General features: G+C 46.3%; 1 protein-coding gene across 1 annotated transcript in view; it reads left to right on the top strand.

Annotated features, from left to right (window-relative positions):
- The window catches only part of ARMC2 (armadillo repeat containing 2), a 94,889-nt gene that overhangs the window by 29,316 nt on the left and 47,242 nt on the right, over window positions 1-18,331 (top strand). Inside the window, exons 6-8 of the mRNA XM_040983127.1 lie at window positions 5,517-5,593; window positions 11,492-11,590; window positions 15,090-15,265. Coding sequence (XP_040839061.1) covers window positions 5,517-5,593; window positions 11,492-11,590; window positions 15,090-15,265 — 352 coding nt within the window. The remainder of the gene's footprint in view (window positions 1-5,516; window positions 5,594-11,491; window positions 11,591-15,089; window positions 15,266-18,331) is intronic.

Consider the following 18,331-nt stretch of genomic DNA (forward strand, 5'->3'; position numbering starts at 1 on the left):
AAGCACTGGCCCCAGTAGGCCTGAAGTCCACCCTTCCCATCCACAAAGGAAGCCCTACAAATCAGTAAGTGCTAGTCAGTTAGAATTAGAATTCTGTGATTTGTAGATGAAGATGTCATAACACTGAATGTTTTTGAGTATCTAAGAAGACGTCTACAGAAGAGCTTTGACTAATTTCTGGAATTGTTTAGAGGCATCAAAAATCATGATAAAAGATTTAGAGTTTTTAATAACATAGAACAGGAGGCTAGGAAGAACAATTCTACCGAATGATTAAATCAAGATCTAAAAACATCTGATAGGGAGGAACCCTTTGCCAAGTACAACTTTGTGAAATTTAGTAATAGTGGGGCCCAGCATGAGAGGGCTCAGATGGCTAGTCCTCTTCCTTGCAAGTCAGTGCCAGGATCCCATATGGGTGCTGGTTCATGTTCCAGCTGCTCCGGTTCCAATGCAGCTCCCTTTTTTGTGGCCTAGGAAAACAATAGAGGATGGCCAAATCCTTGGGATCTTGCACTCACGTGAGGCCTAGAGGAGACTCCTGACTCCTGGCTTCAGATCAACTCAGCTCTAGCCATTGCGGCCATTTGGAGAGTGAACCAGTGGATGGAAGATCTTTTTCTCTCTGTCTCTCATTCTCTCTATAAATCTGTCTTTCCAATAAAGATAAATAAATCTTACCCACCCCCCCAAAAAAAGTGAGTGAAGGGTCAATGTGAATGGGGAGAATCTGCCTCTGACACACCCATGAGTATGGGCCACACACACTGCTGTGTAACAATCATTGCAGCCTGAGGCTTTGCCTCTTGTCTCCTCAGGCCACACCTTTAGCTTAGCACTGGATCCCAGGCAACCTAAGGGGTCCGGGCAACCCGATACTCATGCCTCACTGAACAGACAGGCTGGCGGAGGTGTGAAACCTGGTCTTCTGAACAGGTGGCAGGAACAGGAGGTGTTTGTTAATGACATGGATGATGACAGCAGCAGGAATAGTAGCTGGTCCCTGAGTCTATGCTGTGTACCTGCATGTGAGCTAAGCACAGATGATTGCTTAGTCCTCACAGTAACCATACACCAAGAGTACAGTGAGTTATCACTCCTCAAAGAGTCCACCACAGCTTCTGTTCCAGCAAACTCACCCGGGATCACAGAGCCGTAAGGCGCAGAGCTGTGGGGATTGAACCACAGACCTTGACTGTTGGTGGTAAATGCGATGTCTTTAAATGTTTGAAGGACTGTCAGGAGGAAGCAGGGCAAGACCAAGACGGAGTGGATGGAGCCATTTGCCCTGTCTTTTCTGTGGTGAGGCGGGAGTTTCCTTGCTACCTCTCTTTCCCATCCACTCTCAGGGTGAGACCTGAGCTCTCCTGCTCCTCGGAAACCTCATAGTCCTCATAGTGTAGGGCCTCTTATCCTCAGGCTGAGACTGGCTGAGGCCACGTTCCCTCTCTCCCCTTCTCGTGGACTCCTTTTTCCATGAGTGTCTGGCCTTGGCCCAAGTGTCTGGCCTTTGGACCCTTCTTTTTCCATGAGACCCATCCCTGTGTCCCGCCCTCAATTGGCAGAGCAGCAGGCCAAGTTGAGTTTTCCTCTGAAACTCCCCCTGGCAAAAGCCTGGCTTGCGGAACCCCTCCAGCGGGTCTCCTCCTCCAAGCTTCCCTTGTCTGCCCACGGCAGCCGGGCCTGTCCTGTTCTGCAGTGTACCTTCTCTTCTCTCTGCTTCAAATCACTACCCCTCCCCTCCAACTCTATCAGCTTGTTCTTGAATCCCTTTCATCTTTTGCAGCCCTACTTATCACACCCTGCCAAGACACTGCCTGCCTTTTCCTGTCCTCAGGGACACTCATGTCCCTGCCTTTGGTGGGAACCAACGACCGTTCCTTCCTGTCCACTTGGTCAGCTCCATATCCTCCACCCAGAGTCCCAGGCAGTCATTCCCAGTATTTCCCAGGAGAACCCTCCCTGGCCTTTCTCTTGCCTGCCCTGTGCAGTTGGCCCTGCCCGGGCAAACATTCAGGCTGTCCAGGCCTCTTCACCTCCACCCGCTTCTGAGAGTGGGCTTGGCATTCGCAGCTTCCACTCCCCTTCTGAGGTCCCATTTGCCACCCGCTTTTCCCACTCCTTAGTCACTTCCTTCTCAGCATCCCTTGAGTTCTTACATCCTGCTAATTTCACCTGGTCAGAGATTCTGTTGGACTTTTCTAAATTAATATTAGGACTTTCATTTCACAGAGTAGAAAATTTTTAAGATTACTTCTTCTTATTATTATTATTAACAGCAGATTTACAGAGAGGAGAGACCGAGAGAGAGATCTTTCATCAGCCTGGTTTACTTCCCAAATGGCCACAGTGGGCAGAGCTCAGCACATCAAAAGTTAGGAGCCAGCAGCTGCTTTTGGGTCTCCTGTGTGAATGTAGAGTTCCAAATCTTTCAGCCACCCTCTGCTACTTTTCCAGATTATAAACAGGAAGCTGGATGGGAAGTGGAGTAGCTGGTGCGTGAACCAGTACCCATGTGGGATGCTGGCGCCACAGGTAGCCTAGCCTACCCATGGTGCTGAACCCCCTTGGAGCAGATTTTAAACTTCACCAGAGCCACACCTCTGGGCTCTCAAGCTCCACAAAATCTGTCACTGGATTGTGACTCAGAAGAAAGAGAAAGATAGCGTCAACTTACTTAACTTCCAATGTGATATTCACCTTAGTGAGATGAGACATTCCAGACCTTGGTTTAAGATGAGGAAACCACAGCAGTTAACTAGCTCAGTATCACAAAACTGATTTAAAAAAAAAACTGAAAAAAGACTGGACCCAGGATTTGAACCCAGGAGCTAGAGTGCAGAGCCTGCATGCTGCACCTGTGCACGGTGCTAAGAGCCAGGAGAACATAGCACTACCTAGCTTCTAGAAAGAATTAGAACCTTTTTTTTTTCTACTTTTTTTCTGTGAAAGGAACACACCAACATGGTGTTTCTAGAGGCAGCCTCTTTGCCCGTGATCTCGGGGAGCGTGGGTGAGGGACTTTGGAAGCCAATGAGTTGCAGGTGTCCTCGTTGGCTTCAGTAGTTGTTTAGGTCACGTGCCTGTCTTGACAGAAAGGCCGTACCTCTGCCTGGGCTAGGTTATGACTTCTGACTGTGACAGTGTAAGAACTCCCTGGGTCTGGAAGGAAGCTGTGCTCGGCCATCAGGAGCTCAGGAGCTGGAGTAAGATAGCCCTGGCTCTTGTGAGTCGACTTTGCATGCACTTAATTGACTGAATAGGTAACGTGCTTGTCTTGACAGGAAGGCCATACCTGTGCTTGGGCTAGGTTATCACTTCTGGCTGTGACAGTGTAAGAACTCCCTGGGCCTGGCGCCTTGTCCACATGTGATGTGTTACCTCTACCTAGGGTTCCCTTGCTTTATTTGGTCTTTAAGAACACTCTATCCCCATATTCTCTGTGTGATCGGCTAGGAATCAGATTCTTTGCTCCCAAATCCCTGTTTGGGTGTATATCAGAGTAAAAGCATTACTGTGGAGAATTAATTAACCATCGGAGGAATGAATTACCTTGGTATTTTTAAAGGAAGTTAAAAATCAAGTATCTTTTACAAAGCCAGGTTCAGGACTGACATTCAGCCTGGTAGGTAATATGCTGGTTGAGACAGCACAAGGTGGTTAAGCATATCACGTTGGAGTTTCGCTGCCTGACTGCAGCTTCCAGTTAATGTGGTCCCTGGGAGGCAACATTGATATTTTTAGTCGTTGGGGCCCTGCCACCCACGTGGGAGCTCCAGGCTCCAGCACAGTCCAGGGTCTGCCACGGCAGACACTTCAGGAATGAACCAGCAGATCCTGGGAGCAGTATCTGTTTGTCAAATAAACAAACATTGTAAAGGTCCTGTTGCTAGGAAAAGTAATAGTTGGAAAAGTTAATCCTCAAAGCCCTGGTGGAGGCTGGGGTCCAACACATAGCACTGAACTCATTTCATTGGCTATCTCACTAACTCAGAAAATCAGAGCAATGGACATTTTTGGTCACAGGTGGCCGGGACCACATGGGCATGCATTCTTTGTGATGTTTGAAATATTATCTTTGATGACCAACAAGAAATTTTGTTGTAAACCTGTATGCTCATGCTCTGTGGCTTTAACTTTTATTTGAGGGCCTGGAACAATTGCTCAATTGACTATCCTATCCCTGGAAGCACTGGGATCCCATATGGGCACTGGTTCATGTCCCAGCTGCTCCATTTCCCATCCAACTCCCTGCTGTGGCCTGGGAAAGCAGTAGAGGATGGCCCAAAGCTTTTGAGACCTTTCACCTGCGTGAGAGACCTGGAAGAAGCTCCTGGCTCCTGGCTTCAGATTGGCGCAGCTCTGTCCATTACAACCACTTGGGGAGTGAATCACTGGTTGGAAGATCTTCCTCTCTGTCTTTCCTCTCTGTAAATCTGACTTTCCAACAAAAAATAAAGTAAATCTTTTTTAAAAGCAACCTTTTATTTGAAAGGCAGAGTAACACAGAAATGGGCAGACACAAAGATATGTTTCATCCACGATTGACTTCCAAATGCCTGTAGCTGCTGAACTGGGCCAGGCTGAAGGCTGGAGTTGGTTACTCATTCCCCATCTCCCGTGTGAGTGGCAGGGACCGTAATGCTTGAGTCATCCCCTGCTGTCTCCCAGACTGTGCAGTAGCAGGAAGCTGGGATAGGAAGTGGAGCTGGGACGCAGGCAGCTTAGTCCTTGTGCCCAGTGTCTGCCCAACCCTGTGTTTTTTTTTGTTCTTTGGAATTTTGAGCTAAGACAGTTTACCCCAAGCACAACTTTAAACGGACCTGGGTGTGTAGCTCTGCTGTTGACTGGCCCATAGTTTATTTGGGATACAACATGTATTTATCATGTGGAGACTGCATAAGTATACCTTTGATTTTTTTTTCAGTGTTTTAAAAAAATTTCTAAGAAAATATTTTCTGAGAAAATTAAATTTAAAATAGAAATGAGGTACAGAGGTGCAGTCAGTGGAAATAGCAGGCAGTTAGGAACTGTGAGACCTGGATTCCAGCTCTGCCCTTGATGTGTGGCCTTGGGTCCATCAGGCTGGTCTGGGATACAGTTTTCCTGGAGGAAGATCTCTCCCAGCTTCCCAGCACCAGACTTCTTAGTCCCACACACCAGTGTCTTTTCCCATTGAAACAGTGACCTCTTGTGGCATATATAAATATATATATATTGCTATATATATATATTGCTATATATATATATTGCTATTTGCAAGTCAACATTGCATCTTATTTTTTTGGTTGTTTAAATTATAGTTCATATTGTTAAGCCAGTGTGACTTATTTTTCTGTGATAAATATTTGTTGGAAATCAAAAATTGGCTGAAACTGGATAGAAAGCAGCAAGCCCCGGTGCTGATCTTTGCCGCGTGGTTTCTTTGGGAACTGTGGGTGAGGGACTCCTGTCACTCCCAGCAAGAACACTCCTGGGTTTTGCGCTGAGTGCTTTGTGTGTTCCACTTCTTCCAGGGACAAGGAGAAGAGGTGTGGGAGGACCTCGGTGTCCTCCGGCAGCTGGGACCTCAGCAGGCTGGACAGCAAAGCAGGTGAGGTGCTGGTGTTTCCTGCGGTTCTCAACAGGGGATCACCCCACCTTGCAGGAACAAGTGCTTGTTGGGGGTAGGGGAGGGGTGGTGGAGCAGGTGTGTCCACTGGGGCCCTGCTGTGTGACCATGCCAAGAACTTCCCCCAGCTCGGCCACGGGGCGTGCTGATTCTTCTGTAATTTGAACACCGGTCTTGTCACTCAGATGCCTCAGACACCTGTGGATGAGAGCCTTAAGGATTTCACAGAAGTTTTGTAAAAGCATTGGCAAAGTTGCCACGTTTGATATCAATGTAATTCTTGGACTTGCAACTTGGGGTCCAAGTTGCCGCTCACTTAACTGAAGCTCCATTTACTGTATTAGCACAGTCCGTTGGAGTTCCAAAGTGGGAAGATACAGCCCACAGGCTGGAAATAACACCAAATGTATTCATGCAATTAGAAACCTGAGCTGGTGCACAAGGACAATATTGAGGGAAATGAGCTCAAAAAACTCGATGAAGAAACTAAGTTGTCAAAACAGTGGTCTGCCTTGTGGAAGACAGCTCTACGTGGCAAATATATAAAGGCAAGCACTGTAACAGTAGCCCTCCTGATTTAGCAGGGTGGTCAGGTTTTGCTTTCTTAAAATAAGGGAAAGGAGAGAAATCTGACAAAATGTACATATTTAACTGAATTAGCTGTGAGCGTACAGCTGCTTGTTATAGTTTTCCTGTCTTTTTTGTATATGTCAGATGTTACGACCCCAAAACTAATACTACATTAAAATTTTTGATTTTACAAGAGGAATTTCTTATCAGTAAAAATGATCTTTGTGGCCAACGGGGATTTCTGCAGTCGTCAAGAAAAATCTTTTTAATATCACCGATTCAATTCCAAGCTGGTATTGTTGCTAAGGATTTTACATTTACGTGCTAAAAACATCAGCCAATCCTCACATTGTGACAGGTCTGTGTGTCCGGAGCTGAAGGCTGTGGTTAACAGCTGTAACCACTGAGACAGCAAAATCTTCAAAAACATGCTGAATTTTTTTTTGCTTGACTTCCCCAATTTCCTGTTGAATCAGAATTTTTTATATTTAGCAAACCGTGAACCTAGATGAAAGTGTTTTCTGAAAGATGAGATGGCTCCCCAGGGCCCAGACTTCATGAGTGAGTGAGTGAGAGAGAGAGAGAGAGAGTGTGTGTGTGTGTGTGTGTGTGTGTGTGTGTGTGTGTGTGTCTGTCTGTCTGTCTGAACAGCAGTAGGTGGGTCCATGCCTCCATCTCTGCAGTGGCTTGGGGATGGCAGGTGAATCGGGGGGCAGGGATGGATGGTGTGTGGGAGCCAGGAGGTGAAAAAGGCTTAGCTTCCAGACGGCTACACACGCCGTTCTTGGGAGAAGATCAGAAGGAACCTCAGACCGCAGAGTCTGGCTAAGTTTTGTTCTGTTAAGAAACAAGTATGAAGCATGTTTAGCAGGACCCTGGAGGATTAACTAAACCCTTCTGTGATGTCTGGCTCACCCCTGTAATTCAGCTTCCCCAGGGCGAGCAATACGTTGATTGAATTTGTCTGCTTTCCTTATAGAGCTGTTGTTTAAAAAAGCCTCTTGCATGGAAGTTTGAAAATGCTTACTTTGAGCTTGGCAGGCTTAAAGTCTGTGTTTCTTTATTTTTTGTTTTTTAAAGATTGAATTTTTTTAAAAGATTTATTTATTTTTATTACAAAGTCAGATATACAGAGAGGAGGAGAGACAGAGAGGAAGATCTTCCATCCGATGATTCACTCCCCAAGTGAGCCGCAATGCCGGTGCTGTGCCGATCCGAAGCCAGGAGCCATGAACCTCCTCCAGGTCTCCCACACGGGTGCAGGGTCCCAAAGCCTTGGGCCGTCCTCGACTGCTTTCCCAGGTCACAAGCAGGGAGCTGGATGGGAGGTGGAGCTGCCGGGATTAGAACTGGCGCCCATATGGGATCCCGGCATGTTCAAGGCGAGGACTTTAGCCACTAGGCCACAGCGCCGGGCCCAGATTGAATTATTTTTATTGGAAAGTCAGATATACAGAAAGGAGAAGAAACAGAAAGGAAGATCTTCCATATGCTGATTCACTCCCCAAGTGGCTGCAACAGACAGAGCTGCACTGATCTGAAGCCAGGAGCCTCTTCTGGGTCTCCCACATGGGGTGCAGGGTACCAAAGCTTTCCCAGGCCACAAGCAAAACACTGGATGGGAAGCAGGGCTGCTGGGATGAGAACCGGGGCCTATATGGGGATCTTGGCGAGTGCAAGGCAAGGACTTTAGCTGCTAAGCTACCACGCCAGGCCCAGATCTGCATTTCTAATACATGGAAGTGTGTCATAAATATGTATTCCTTAAATGGATTATCTGTCTGACTTACCATCTTCTGTTTTTTTTTAACTTGATAGATGTTGGTTTTCTTCAGCTCCTTTGGTCTTTGCTTAGTTTAATTGGCTGGGAATATGGGCAAATCTGTTTTCTAGTGCTGGAATATTCTCAGTACTTTTAGAATCCATGTCCATAATTTATTGAAGTTAAGGCAAACTCATAAACTTAGAATCCAAAAGCTTGAGATGGTAGAAGTACAGTCCTTGGTCTGCAGATCTAAAACCCCAGAAGCTTAGAGGCAGAAATGTTTTATAAGCTCACGCAGAACCTCTCCTGGGCCTGTGGGAAGCCAGGTCCAAGAAAACCTGGCCAAGTTCTTGGAAAACTGGAATGAAAGGACCAAGTTTATTTTGATGCCAAAGAGAGAAAAAAGAAAAATGGTGGAATCCATGTATCATTTTTTTTTTATGGTATGCAGTTTCCATCAACTTTTTGAAGAGTCCTTGTAAAGTCTTTGTTTCACAGCTTACTGCTGGGGGGATAGATACCAGGGCCGGCCCCTGGACACTCTGCTGGAGCCCTGGGCAGCATGCAGTGTATGCACCACTTTGCCTTTCCAAAGCCAAAATGCTTCTGCTTGGGCCCCAGGGGCTTTAGGATACGGGATCATGAACACGTCCGCGTGGGGACTGGTTTTTGTTCTAAGGACGATTCAGCTTTGTCTTCTGTGATGAAATCTCGCTTATGGGCCAGACAGATGATGTGAAACCTGACTGTTAAGGTTTACAGCACCCTCACTGTTGCATAACAGTGTCATAGCCAACTGCTTCCTCTTGGCTGCAGTGTGCTCGGGTGCCCATTGTGCTCCGAACCTCCTCGAGATGGTAAAAGGCACACCTGCACATGACCCTGCCATCACCTAGTGCGCCAGCAGGCGGGTGCACCTGTACAGCTTCCCTCTCTCTCCTTGGAATTACCAGCCATGTATGCTAGGAGAAATTTCTCCTTTGTTGGTTCAAGGATTCGTTTAAGCTGTCTTTCAGATGGGTCCGTGGGCGAATGCTATTCAGGATAATCCACGGATTTCTCTGCTTTTTATACAGATAATCTAGAAGGGTCTTTAGTATACTTCTGTGGTGGAGAATTTTAACTGTATTAAGAAAATATCGGGTGAGGTAGGAGGGTGCTCGTCGTGGCCTAGCAAGTTAAGCCACTACTTGGGATGTTACCATCCCACATTGGCGTCCTAGCTACTCCCCTTAGAATCCATCTTCCTGCTGATGCATCCTGGGAGGCAGCAAATGAAACCCCAAGTGCTTGGATCCCTGAAAACAATGTGGGAGACCAGATTGGAGTTCAAGGCTCCTGATTTCAGACTGGCCGAGAACTGTCAGTTAGGAGCATTTAGGGAAGCGAAACAGTTGTGTGGGTAATCTCTCTCAGTTGCTCTGCCTTTCAAGTACATGAAAAATATACAAATAAACATTTTAAAGAGTAAGTGCTAAAATTGATATTTGTTGCAATATGCATGCATTCAATGCTTTTTGTAAGCTTTCTTCATTTAGACATTTTGGAAGGGTTCATAAAACAGATCAATCGACTGTGATCCCCAGCACTCAGAGAGGGGTGCTGTTACCTCATTTTACAGAGGAAAGGCTGAGTAACGGGTCCAAAGCTGGACACCTGCTCTTTGGCCCAGCTAAGATTCACACCCAAAAACTCCAAACCAGCATAGGCCTCTGACCAGCCTTCCCTTTTTCTCAATTAAAACAACCTGAAAATGTGCAAGTCCTATACCTGTTAACCTGTTCTCTTTCTCACTGTCCCATTCGGCTTGTACCTATGATTTCTGACTGTGCTTTCTTTGAAACAGTTTTAGGGTCAAGGCATCCACATGTAGATACTGAATTGATGCCACATCAAGCCTGAGAGGGCATTGACTGCCTGCTGTGCTGGATGCTGGCGAGAGGTTTATGGACTGGGCTTCAAATAAGAGACCCCTGCACTCGTTTCTCCCACCCAAATACTAACCAGGCCTGGCCCTCCTTAGCTTCCGAGATCAGATGAGATTGGGCCCGTTCAGATGGAATAGCAGTAGACTCCAGCAGTCCTTGCTTATGGTGCTCTGCAGCAGGCCCCTCCAGCCTTACCGCGCGTGTTTTAGATGTTGGGATGCTGACTGTGCAATGTGTATTCATGATCTGCAGTGTGTAATACAGTGTACATCCCCTCACTACTACCTCCATGTTCCCTTGCAATCTTCCATTTTGTTGCAGGACATAGCAATACAAAAGTTAAGTTTAAGGCCGATGGTGCTAGAGGACCTTGGGCCGACAACTCAAGACCCTTGGGTTCCACTTTCTCTTTCTGTAAAATAGAGACTATTTCAGGGCCCCACTGCAGTGTTGTTACAGAAGTTAAACACAGGCCTGCTGTGTGCAAAGTGCACAGCCCATGTGCTTCCCATCGCAACTTTTGCTCCTAGGAAGCACTGATTTTCAGACTTAATTTTAAAGGTTACTTGAAAAGCAGAATGATGGAAATTAGAAAGGCAGAGAAAAGGAGATCTTTGATCTTCCACCTGTTGGTTTAGTCCTGAATGCTCACACCAACCAAGGCTGGGCCAAGCTGAAGCCTGGAGCCTGTAATTCCATCTGGGTTTCTCATGTGGGTGGCAGAAGCCCAAGCACTCTGGTCTTCTGCTACTTTCCACATTAGCAGGAACCTGGGTCAGAAGCAGAGCAGCCAGGACTTCAGACCATTGCTCGGGTGCGGTGCCCTAACGTGCTGCTCATAAAGTCAGTCCCAGCGTCCACCGTTGATGACCTGGCTATGTCACACAGCATATACACCCGAGACAGTAATGGCAAGGTTGGTTGCTCAGGCAGGGAAGTTGAATTCATTGCTGTGCGGCGTTGCAAGATGTGTGGCTCTGCATTTCCATTGGTTCTTTAACTCCTCATGCCCGACAACAAATCTCTGCTGCGGGGGAAACTGGGGCTTTGAGAGGATCAGGAGTTAGATCAGTCACCCAGGAGACCCATAGTGGAGTTCCAGCGTTGTAGGGGCGGCGCCCAGCTTTATCTTGCCATCTGCACAAAGACGCTTGGCTTTAATGGTGCTGGCCTCATTCTGATGCATGGACACTATATCTCCTATAGAAACTAAAGTACTTCTAGGCCTTTTACATAGGACACTCTTCATGAGGGATTCCAAAACCTTTTTTTTAAACCTATTTTAGGTTTAACCTAAAATATTATTATTACTAACCAGTATAATAATAATAATAATAAAAAGTTCCAAACTATTTACCTTCTGGACAGTTATCAGCATTTACCCCTGTGCTTGTAAAAGTACCCCAAACTTTCTTGCAAGTTTGAACTTTGTTACCAGATCTTGTCTGAGTTTCATCGAGGGTGATTTAATTGGAAACCTGTAACTCTAATTAGAATTTGGTGGGGGGGAGGGGCGGTAAAGGACAGCAACTCAGTGTGATTTATTCATTTGATTGTGCTGTCTTACAGCTCCTTTTCACATCTCTTTCTTCCACCGTGGATGTCTTTGTTTTGCAGTCTCCAAAGCCAGCCCGCGTGAGAGGGATACTGAAATAGAAGTCGATGAAGTCTTTTGGAATACAAGGATCGTGCCGCTTTTGCGTGAATTAGAAAAGGGTAAAGAAACAGTTCTTGCTCTGAATCAGAAATGTTCATAGTTGTTTATATGCCCACCGTCCTTGTGCCCTGGTATTTTTAGTTCACTTTGTCCATCATTTCTGTGGCCGCGTTCAAAAACAACTGACATCATTTATATATGTGTATTCAATGTTACAAGTAAATTGAGATCTTAGGGAGCAAATCCTACTTTCAATGCTCCAGGAGCACCTGCTTCTAAAACTGCCCTCTTGGTACAAATTCCCTCCATCCTCCTCTGTCTTAGATGTTGGTTTAAACCCTCCTACGTGGCTGTTCCTGTTCGAGATATGGAAAGCTCGAGGCCACTGGCCTCTGTCTGCAGTAGTTGTTGCACCTGCTGGGTCAGGGTGGACATGCCCGGTCATTCCCGGAGTTCTCTGCAGTTCAGAAGCCTGACAATTTGAGTGTGAGGACTTCCTCTTCCCTTACAATCATGGATTTCCACCCATAGCATCACGTGGCCCCTTTGTTCAGAGGCAGGTTTTGCAACAAACATAGTGAGAAGAACCAGGAGTATGGGTAAGGTTCTGCAGGACAAGTGCATACGGAAACCTTTGCTTTCCATGGAATGGGGAGAAGCGATGCAGAAGTCCTCTGTCGAAGATGTCTTCCGCCTGAAGGATTTTAAATGGCAAGGGTAGGGGGATTGGTGCTGCCCCCCTGAAGCCCATTAGAGATAACTGAGGACCCCGGCAGGAGGATGTGGAATATGGAATGTGGTTGGATCTTTCACAGAAGGATGATTTGATGCTGAAGCATGGCATCTCTCTCTCTGAACCACTTTCACCACCAGAACCAGTGGCAGGGTTTCTTGACACCTTGAAATTTTTAAAAACTCTTTTTCTGTTTGGTGTGCTTTCAGACGTACAGAAAAAGAGGACAAGATTCTATGTTCTTTATCCAGACTCCAGTAATATTAACATTTTATTACATCTGTTTTGTCAGGTTCTCCCACCCCAGCTGTGTCTCTGCAACCCCCATCTGTCTATCCAACACACACAGACATTTGCTGTTTTGTTTTTTGAATATATATTGCCAACATATGTTGTCCCATATCCCCAAGTACTTGGTAACTTTTGATGACATGTTTGTGTGTATATATATATGTGTGTGTATATGTGTGTGTGTGTGTGTGTGTGATCACATATTACTAAGCAAATCCTACTCAGGATTAACCAGTTGTCCACTAAACATCTCCCTGGAGAAAAGGAAAATCATGAATGATCTGTTCTCATCCCCAGTGGTTCATGACTGAGCCGAGGGAACCATGTGTGTGACACACTGTCCCACAGATTAGGTTTGTGTAGGGGAGTGAGGTGCAGGCTAGGCATGGGACCACGTGTGTCCCTCAGTGACCTGTGACCATCTTAGTAGGCACATCATGCTGATTGGTTCCGTGACTTCTGACAGCAACAGTGTTCATGTGGATGAGGTGGCATCTGTCAGGTCCATCCACTGTAACCAGTTTCCCCCTTTTGTAGCTAGTAAGTGTCTCCTGGGAAGCGTTATTCTGAAATGGTGGTGTTGTTTATCAGATTTCCAGCCAGTAGTGTTAACCACTTGAGAATTTTTTTAAATGCTTATTTATCTTGAAAATCAGAGCAGCAAAGGGAGGAGAGACAGGGAAAGATCTTCCATCTGCTGGTTTACTCCCCCGATGGCTGCAACAGCCAGGGCTAGGCCAGGCAGAAGGCAGGAGCTTCATCCAGGTCTCCCATGTGAGTGGCAGTGGCCCAAGCACTTGGGTCATCTTCTACTGTTTTCCCAGACCGTTAGCAGGGAGTTGGGTTGAATGTGGAGCAGCTGGGATATGAGCCAGCATCCACACGGGTGGTGACCTTACCCACCACATCCCAATGCCAGCCCTGTCACTCAAGAGTCATGATTGGGCTAAGACTCAAGTTATCTTTCAAGGCTACATGGCATTAATAACGAACTCATTGGCACAAAGGATTAACTTGACCAACAGCTTAAAATTTCACTTTTGGAGCTTCGCATGTAAAACAGTCTCTCTTGGAGAACTGAGCAGGCTGAATCCTTTGTGAAGGAAGTGTCAGGAATCTACCATAAAGATGACCCCCTGGCCCTGAGTGACCCTGGGTCTGGATTTAGGCCAGAAGAAGAAGTTCCAGCAGTCACAGAATTTAGGGGAAAAAAAAAAGGCAACAAAAACCAAAACACCCCACACAATAGAATTCAAGTATTCAAGTTTCCCCCTTTATTTGCAGTCAGTCTAAGTCATTTCCCATCCATTCATGTATTGAAGCACATCGTTGAAAGGCATTGAAGGTTGCTTAGCTATTGAGGCTAAACATTTTTTCCTTTCCTTAGATGTTATTGTTGGGAAGAGCTAAAAATGGCCCATGGTTTCCATCTGTAGGTACACGCTTCCTCCAGGCTGTCTTCTAAGAGCACACGGATGGCATGTCTTCAAGACTGGTTCCTGGCTTGTGGGTTTTGAATGGGATCTCTAGGAGGGAATATATTTCGACAGAACCCCTTACATCTGAGGTTCTTGCATTCCACACTCACGGTCCTTCTCTTCCTTGTGTGCCCATTAGCCTGGCGACTTCCGGTCACCAGAGTCGGTGGAATGTTCCAAGTCTCCATTTTCTACTAGAATTTTTTTTTTTCAGAAATTCTTCTCTAATAACCACCTCTAATTTGTGGTGGATTTGATAATGTTTGGGGCTTTTGTTTAGCGGAGTTCTCTTTTCTCAAGTGATGTGCACTACCTTCACAGGAAAAAAAAAATACAGATCACTTTTTCCATCGACAGATTATTAGAAAATTGGTATTGTGACTTTAAGTGACAGATTGAATTCACACTGTGCCCAGTGCTGTGGACACATAAAAATGTAACCCATCATTCCTTGTCACTTCATAAGACATGTGTTTGAAGGTACCAGGCATGTAACTAACAACACACACACACACACACACACACACACACACACACACACACACACACACACACACACACAGGCATACAAGGTGCTAATTGCTGGATGTGCCTTAGTGTATGTTTGCTGGAGGAGCCAGAGCATATACAGAGCATGAAGGACCAATCCTGGCAGAGAAGGAGAACATTCTAGACCTGTGGTGGAGCCAGCTGGTGGTTTGCCTCCACAAAACTGAGCAGAGCGCAGATGGAGGTAGAGAACATTTGGCCCAAAGGAGATCAGCGGAAATAGGCATAGTTTCTGTCTTTAACACTCCCTTTGAAGGACTGTATTCTAGATAAGCTTACTGATTAGTCAGTAAGTCCTCCCAATAGGAGACGGATCAAAGACCTGGGGAAAAAAAGTTAGGTAGATGGAAGTGATAAGAAGAAAAACAGAGTTCGGGAATTTGAAGGTGTCTGGGGAAATGCTCCTGTGGGGGGAGGGGCTAACTGCATGGCAAATGTCTGTGTTTGGCCCACCTGGCAACTTAACCATGGCTAGTAAGTGTTGCTTTACTCTTTTTGCTCTGACAGAAGGGAACATTGAAAGCATCTGTGCTGCTTGCACACAACTGCATCTCGCTTTAGAGGAAGGAAACCTGCTTGGAAATAAATTTCAGAGAAGAAGTGTCCTCCTGAAGACCCTGTATAAACTAGTTGATGTTGGTTCAGACTTACTCAGCCTTAAACTTGCAAAAATTATTCTAGCAGTAAGTGTTTCTTTCCTCTAGCCTAGTAGACCGTGGCGCCTTACAGCTTGCTTTCATGTTTTGTAACGACGACGAGGGTTGTGTAGAACCTTTGGGGTGGGGGAGGGAGAGGAAGGTAGTGAACTGACATGGCGGAGTTTGACTGGAAGAGATCCATCGAGGCAGCTGAGGGTGAGTGCCTAGAGAGTATTTCAAAGAAACTGACCATTTGGAACCTTGCATGGGTGAGAAGGAAGAAATAGCTGTAAGCACATGAGTACAAACAGTTACTCAAGAACTGGGACCAAGATGCATGTCTAGTGGTCCAGTGGTGCAGGCTCTGCTTTCTGCCTTACAGTTCCTGCTGGGCACTTGATTTTTGTCCTAGTATTTAATGAATAACCTGAAGTCATTTGAGCATTGATACAATGGTCAGGTGCTTTATGAACCGGTGGGGGGCGGGGAGAGAAGCAACGAAAACTCACACAGCTGCAAGAGATGAAGACTTGCATAAGGTGTTGGAAGAGTTTGCCTGGCAATAGCCTGTAGGAACTCCATCCCCAACAAAGCGGCACTGTTGCTGTCAGAGGAGTGCTGTATTGTCCCAGCCAGCAACAGTTGGAACCAAAAGATAAGCCGCACTGATTACAGAATGTTCTGAGATAGCCGCTGGTCACAAATGAATGCAGCTCTGTTCCCCTGGTTTCCCTTGTGTTAACACTCCCGTAGCCTTAATGTGGAACCGGCTTCAGTACATGGCGAAGGTCGGGGTTGGCATGCTTAACGGCAGTTAAGCAAGAGTGCATCCCGTGTCTCACTTCAGACACCCTGACTAGGCTATCAGTGTCAGCTGTGGAGCCAGGCCACTTGTTGATTTAAGCTGTCATGCTAAACAACCCACTGCCTTTTTCAAAAACCAGGACTCAGAATGTAGACTTTCTCTCTGTCTCACACCTGAGCACTGCACGTGTAGCTGCCCCAAGCAGGACCCAGGCTGCCAACTGCCCCGGAATTGCCTTTGCTTCTTCCTCCAGGTCCCAGGTCGCTTGCTTCATTACAGGCCTGCCAAAGAAAGACAAGAGTGTGGGCCAGCCAGCCCTGTATTCATCCACACTTTGCACGGAAATTACTATCTTAGGTATAAATGGTGGTGTTGGAATTAATTATATACATGGTATACAGTTGAACCGTTTGAGGGCAAAAGGCTAAGTGCTCTGCCAGGCGGTTGAAAACATTCTGAACTAGGCACATGATGGCTTAAAAGCCTTGTCTGTGACGTTGACTGCCTTGCTGGATCTCAGGGCCAGCTCTAGGCCAGGCTCCAACAGTGCAAGGTAGGCTAGGTTGTGTTACACAGCATTAAGGTCCGAAGAGGTTCAAGAAGTCTCTTTCCAGGCAACACCCATATGGAGGTGAGATTTTGATTTAAAAACCAAGAAAGCCATTAAAGTAAAACAAGCAAACAAACAACCTAGGCCAAAGGCAAGGTACATGGGACTGAGACGTTTTTAACAACTGACCTTATCTGTGGATAGGTCTTTCCTCCTTAATGCTGTAATGCAGGCATTTAAACTACTTAATAGTTAATAACAGTGCACATGTTAGCTGTTCTGATCTCTCTCAGTCACTTGGGAGCTTGCCTAGCAGCTGCTTTAATTTTAACCTTTGTGTCCAAAAACTGTGGCAAAAATATATCAGTCTGTGTTCAGCTTGCTCTTTCAAAGGGTTTAAATGTATCAGTGCCTGTGTGCCCTGTTGCTGTAGATTGGCTAAACAGCTGTTATTCACACAGGGAAGGAAGTTGCCCTTCTGTGAGAACCTGCCTGGTGCCAGGGATTCCTCCTGAGCCCAGGAACGCCAGCAAATAAAGTAGCTCCTGCACCCAGAACCCACCACTTCCGCCACCAGTGACACATCAAGGACCAGAGGGATCCACACCCGCCCCAAGGAAGCACCAAAACGATGGAGTGAGGGAAGATCCCAGCGTGTGATCTGTTAGGGTTTTCATGTCTGGAAGCCAGAAAGTTTTTGGGCATTAGTGGATAGCTCAGAACAAGTTTGCTCTGAATGTAAATATGCCATCCTCCATAGAAACAGAAAATTGTTTTTTTTGGTTTTTTCATTTCTTTTTCTTAAAACCTCGATGAGCGGTCTGACACTAGACTTATGTTTTCTGTTAAAAATGTGAGACTTGAGAGAGGAGAGAGGTTGGCTGTGGGAGGGGAGGTGAGCGGTGAGTTTGCTTATTCCTCCGCTTGTTCATTCATTCATGCAACAGGTTGCAGTAAGTGGAGGCCACATGCCAGCCAGCACAGGTAGAAAGAGTTGCTAGTTATGAGTTAGTCCTCAGGGGCTTGGAACCCAGGGCAGGACAGCCAGCTGGTTCAGCTACTTCCCTGTGTCTTAAGGACCGTGAGCCCTGTGTTTCCATGGGCATGCACTGTGCTTTTTTGTTTTGTTTTGTTTTCCTAAATTGGTTTATTTTCTGGGTTTTTTGAAATAATATTGTTTTAAATACCCAATCATTGCATATATATGAGTATATTATATGTACATATACACCCAGTTATTGCATATGTGTATGTGTATATGTATATATACAGTCAGTTATTACATATATATGTGTGTGTATATATGTAGTAAAGCTCCCCACAAGTTTTCCTTGTGTAAACAGGACTGCATTCAGCATTGAGTCACCTATAATAAGGTTGCTCTCAAGCTAAAATGCACAGGCAAATCCCCATCATGAGGGCTTGGTAAAGCAGCTGGGGCTGGGGGCCTGGGAGTCTGCATTCCCAAGGCATGCCCAGGTGATGCCCGGACAGTCCTGTGACCTAGTGCAGGGCAGACATCTCCACTGCCAAGTGCCAAGGACTGCTCCTGATTCCCAGGCTTGCCCTGAGGTCACATCCGTGGAGGCCGCCTCTGCCCCCCAGCCTGGGACTCAGCCACACCCCTCTTACTGTCCCCTGGGGGAACCGTGTATTGCCTGCCACATCGGGAGGTGCTCAGTGAATATCCATGGTTCAACTGCAGACTGAATCCTCAGCAAAGACCTCCAGCTGACAGCAGGGTCATTTTTTTAAA

The sequence above is a fragment of the Ochotona curzoniae genome, unplaced genomic scaffold (assembly GCF_017591425.1).
Source record: "Ochotona curzoniae isolate NIBS_2020 unplaced genomic scaffold, NIBS_Ocur_1.0 contig_3819, whole genome shotgun sequence".
NCBI classification, from domain to species: domain Eukaryota; kingdom Metazoa; phylum Chordata; class Mammalia; order Lagomorpha; family Ochotonidae; genus Ochotona; species Ochotona curzoniae.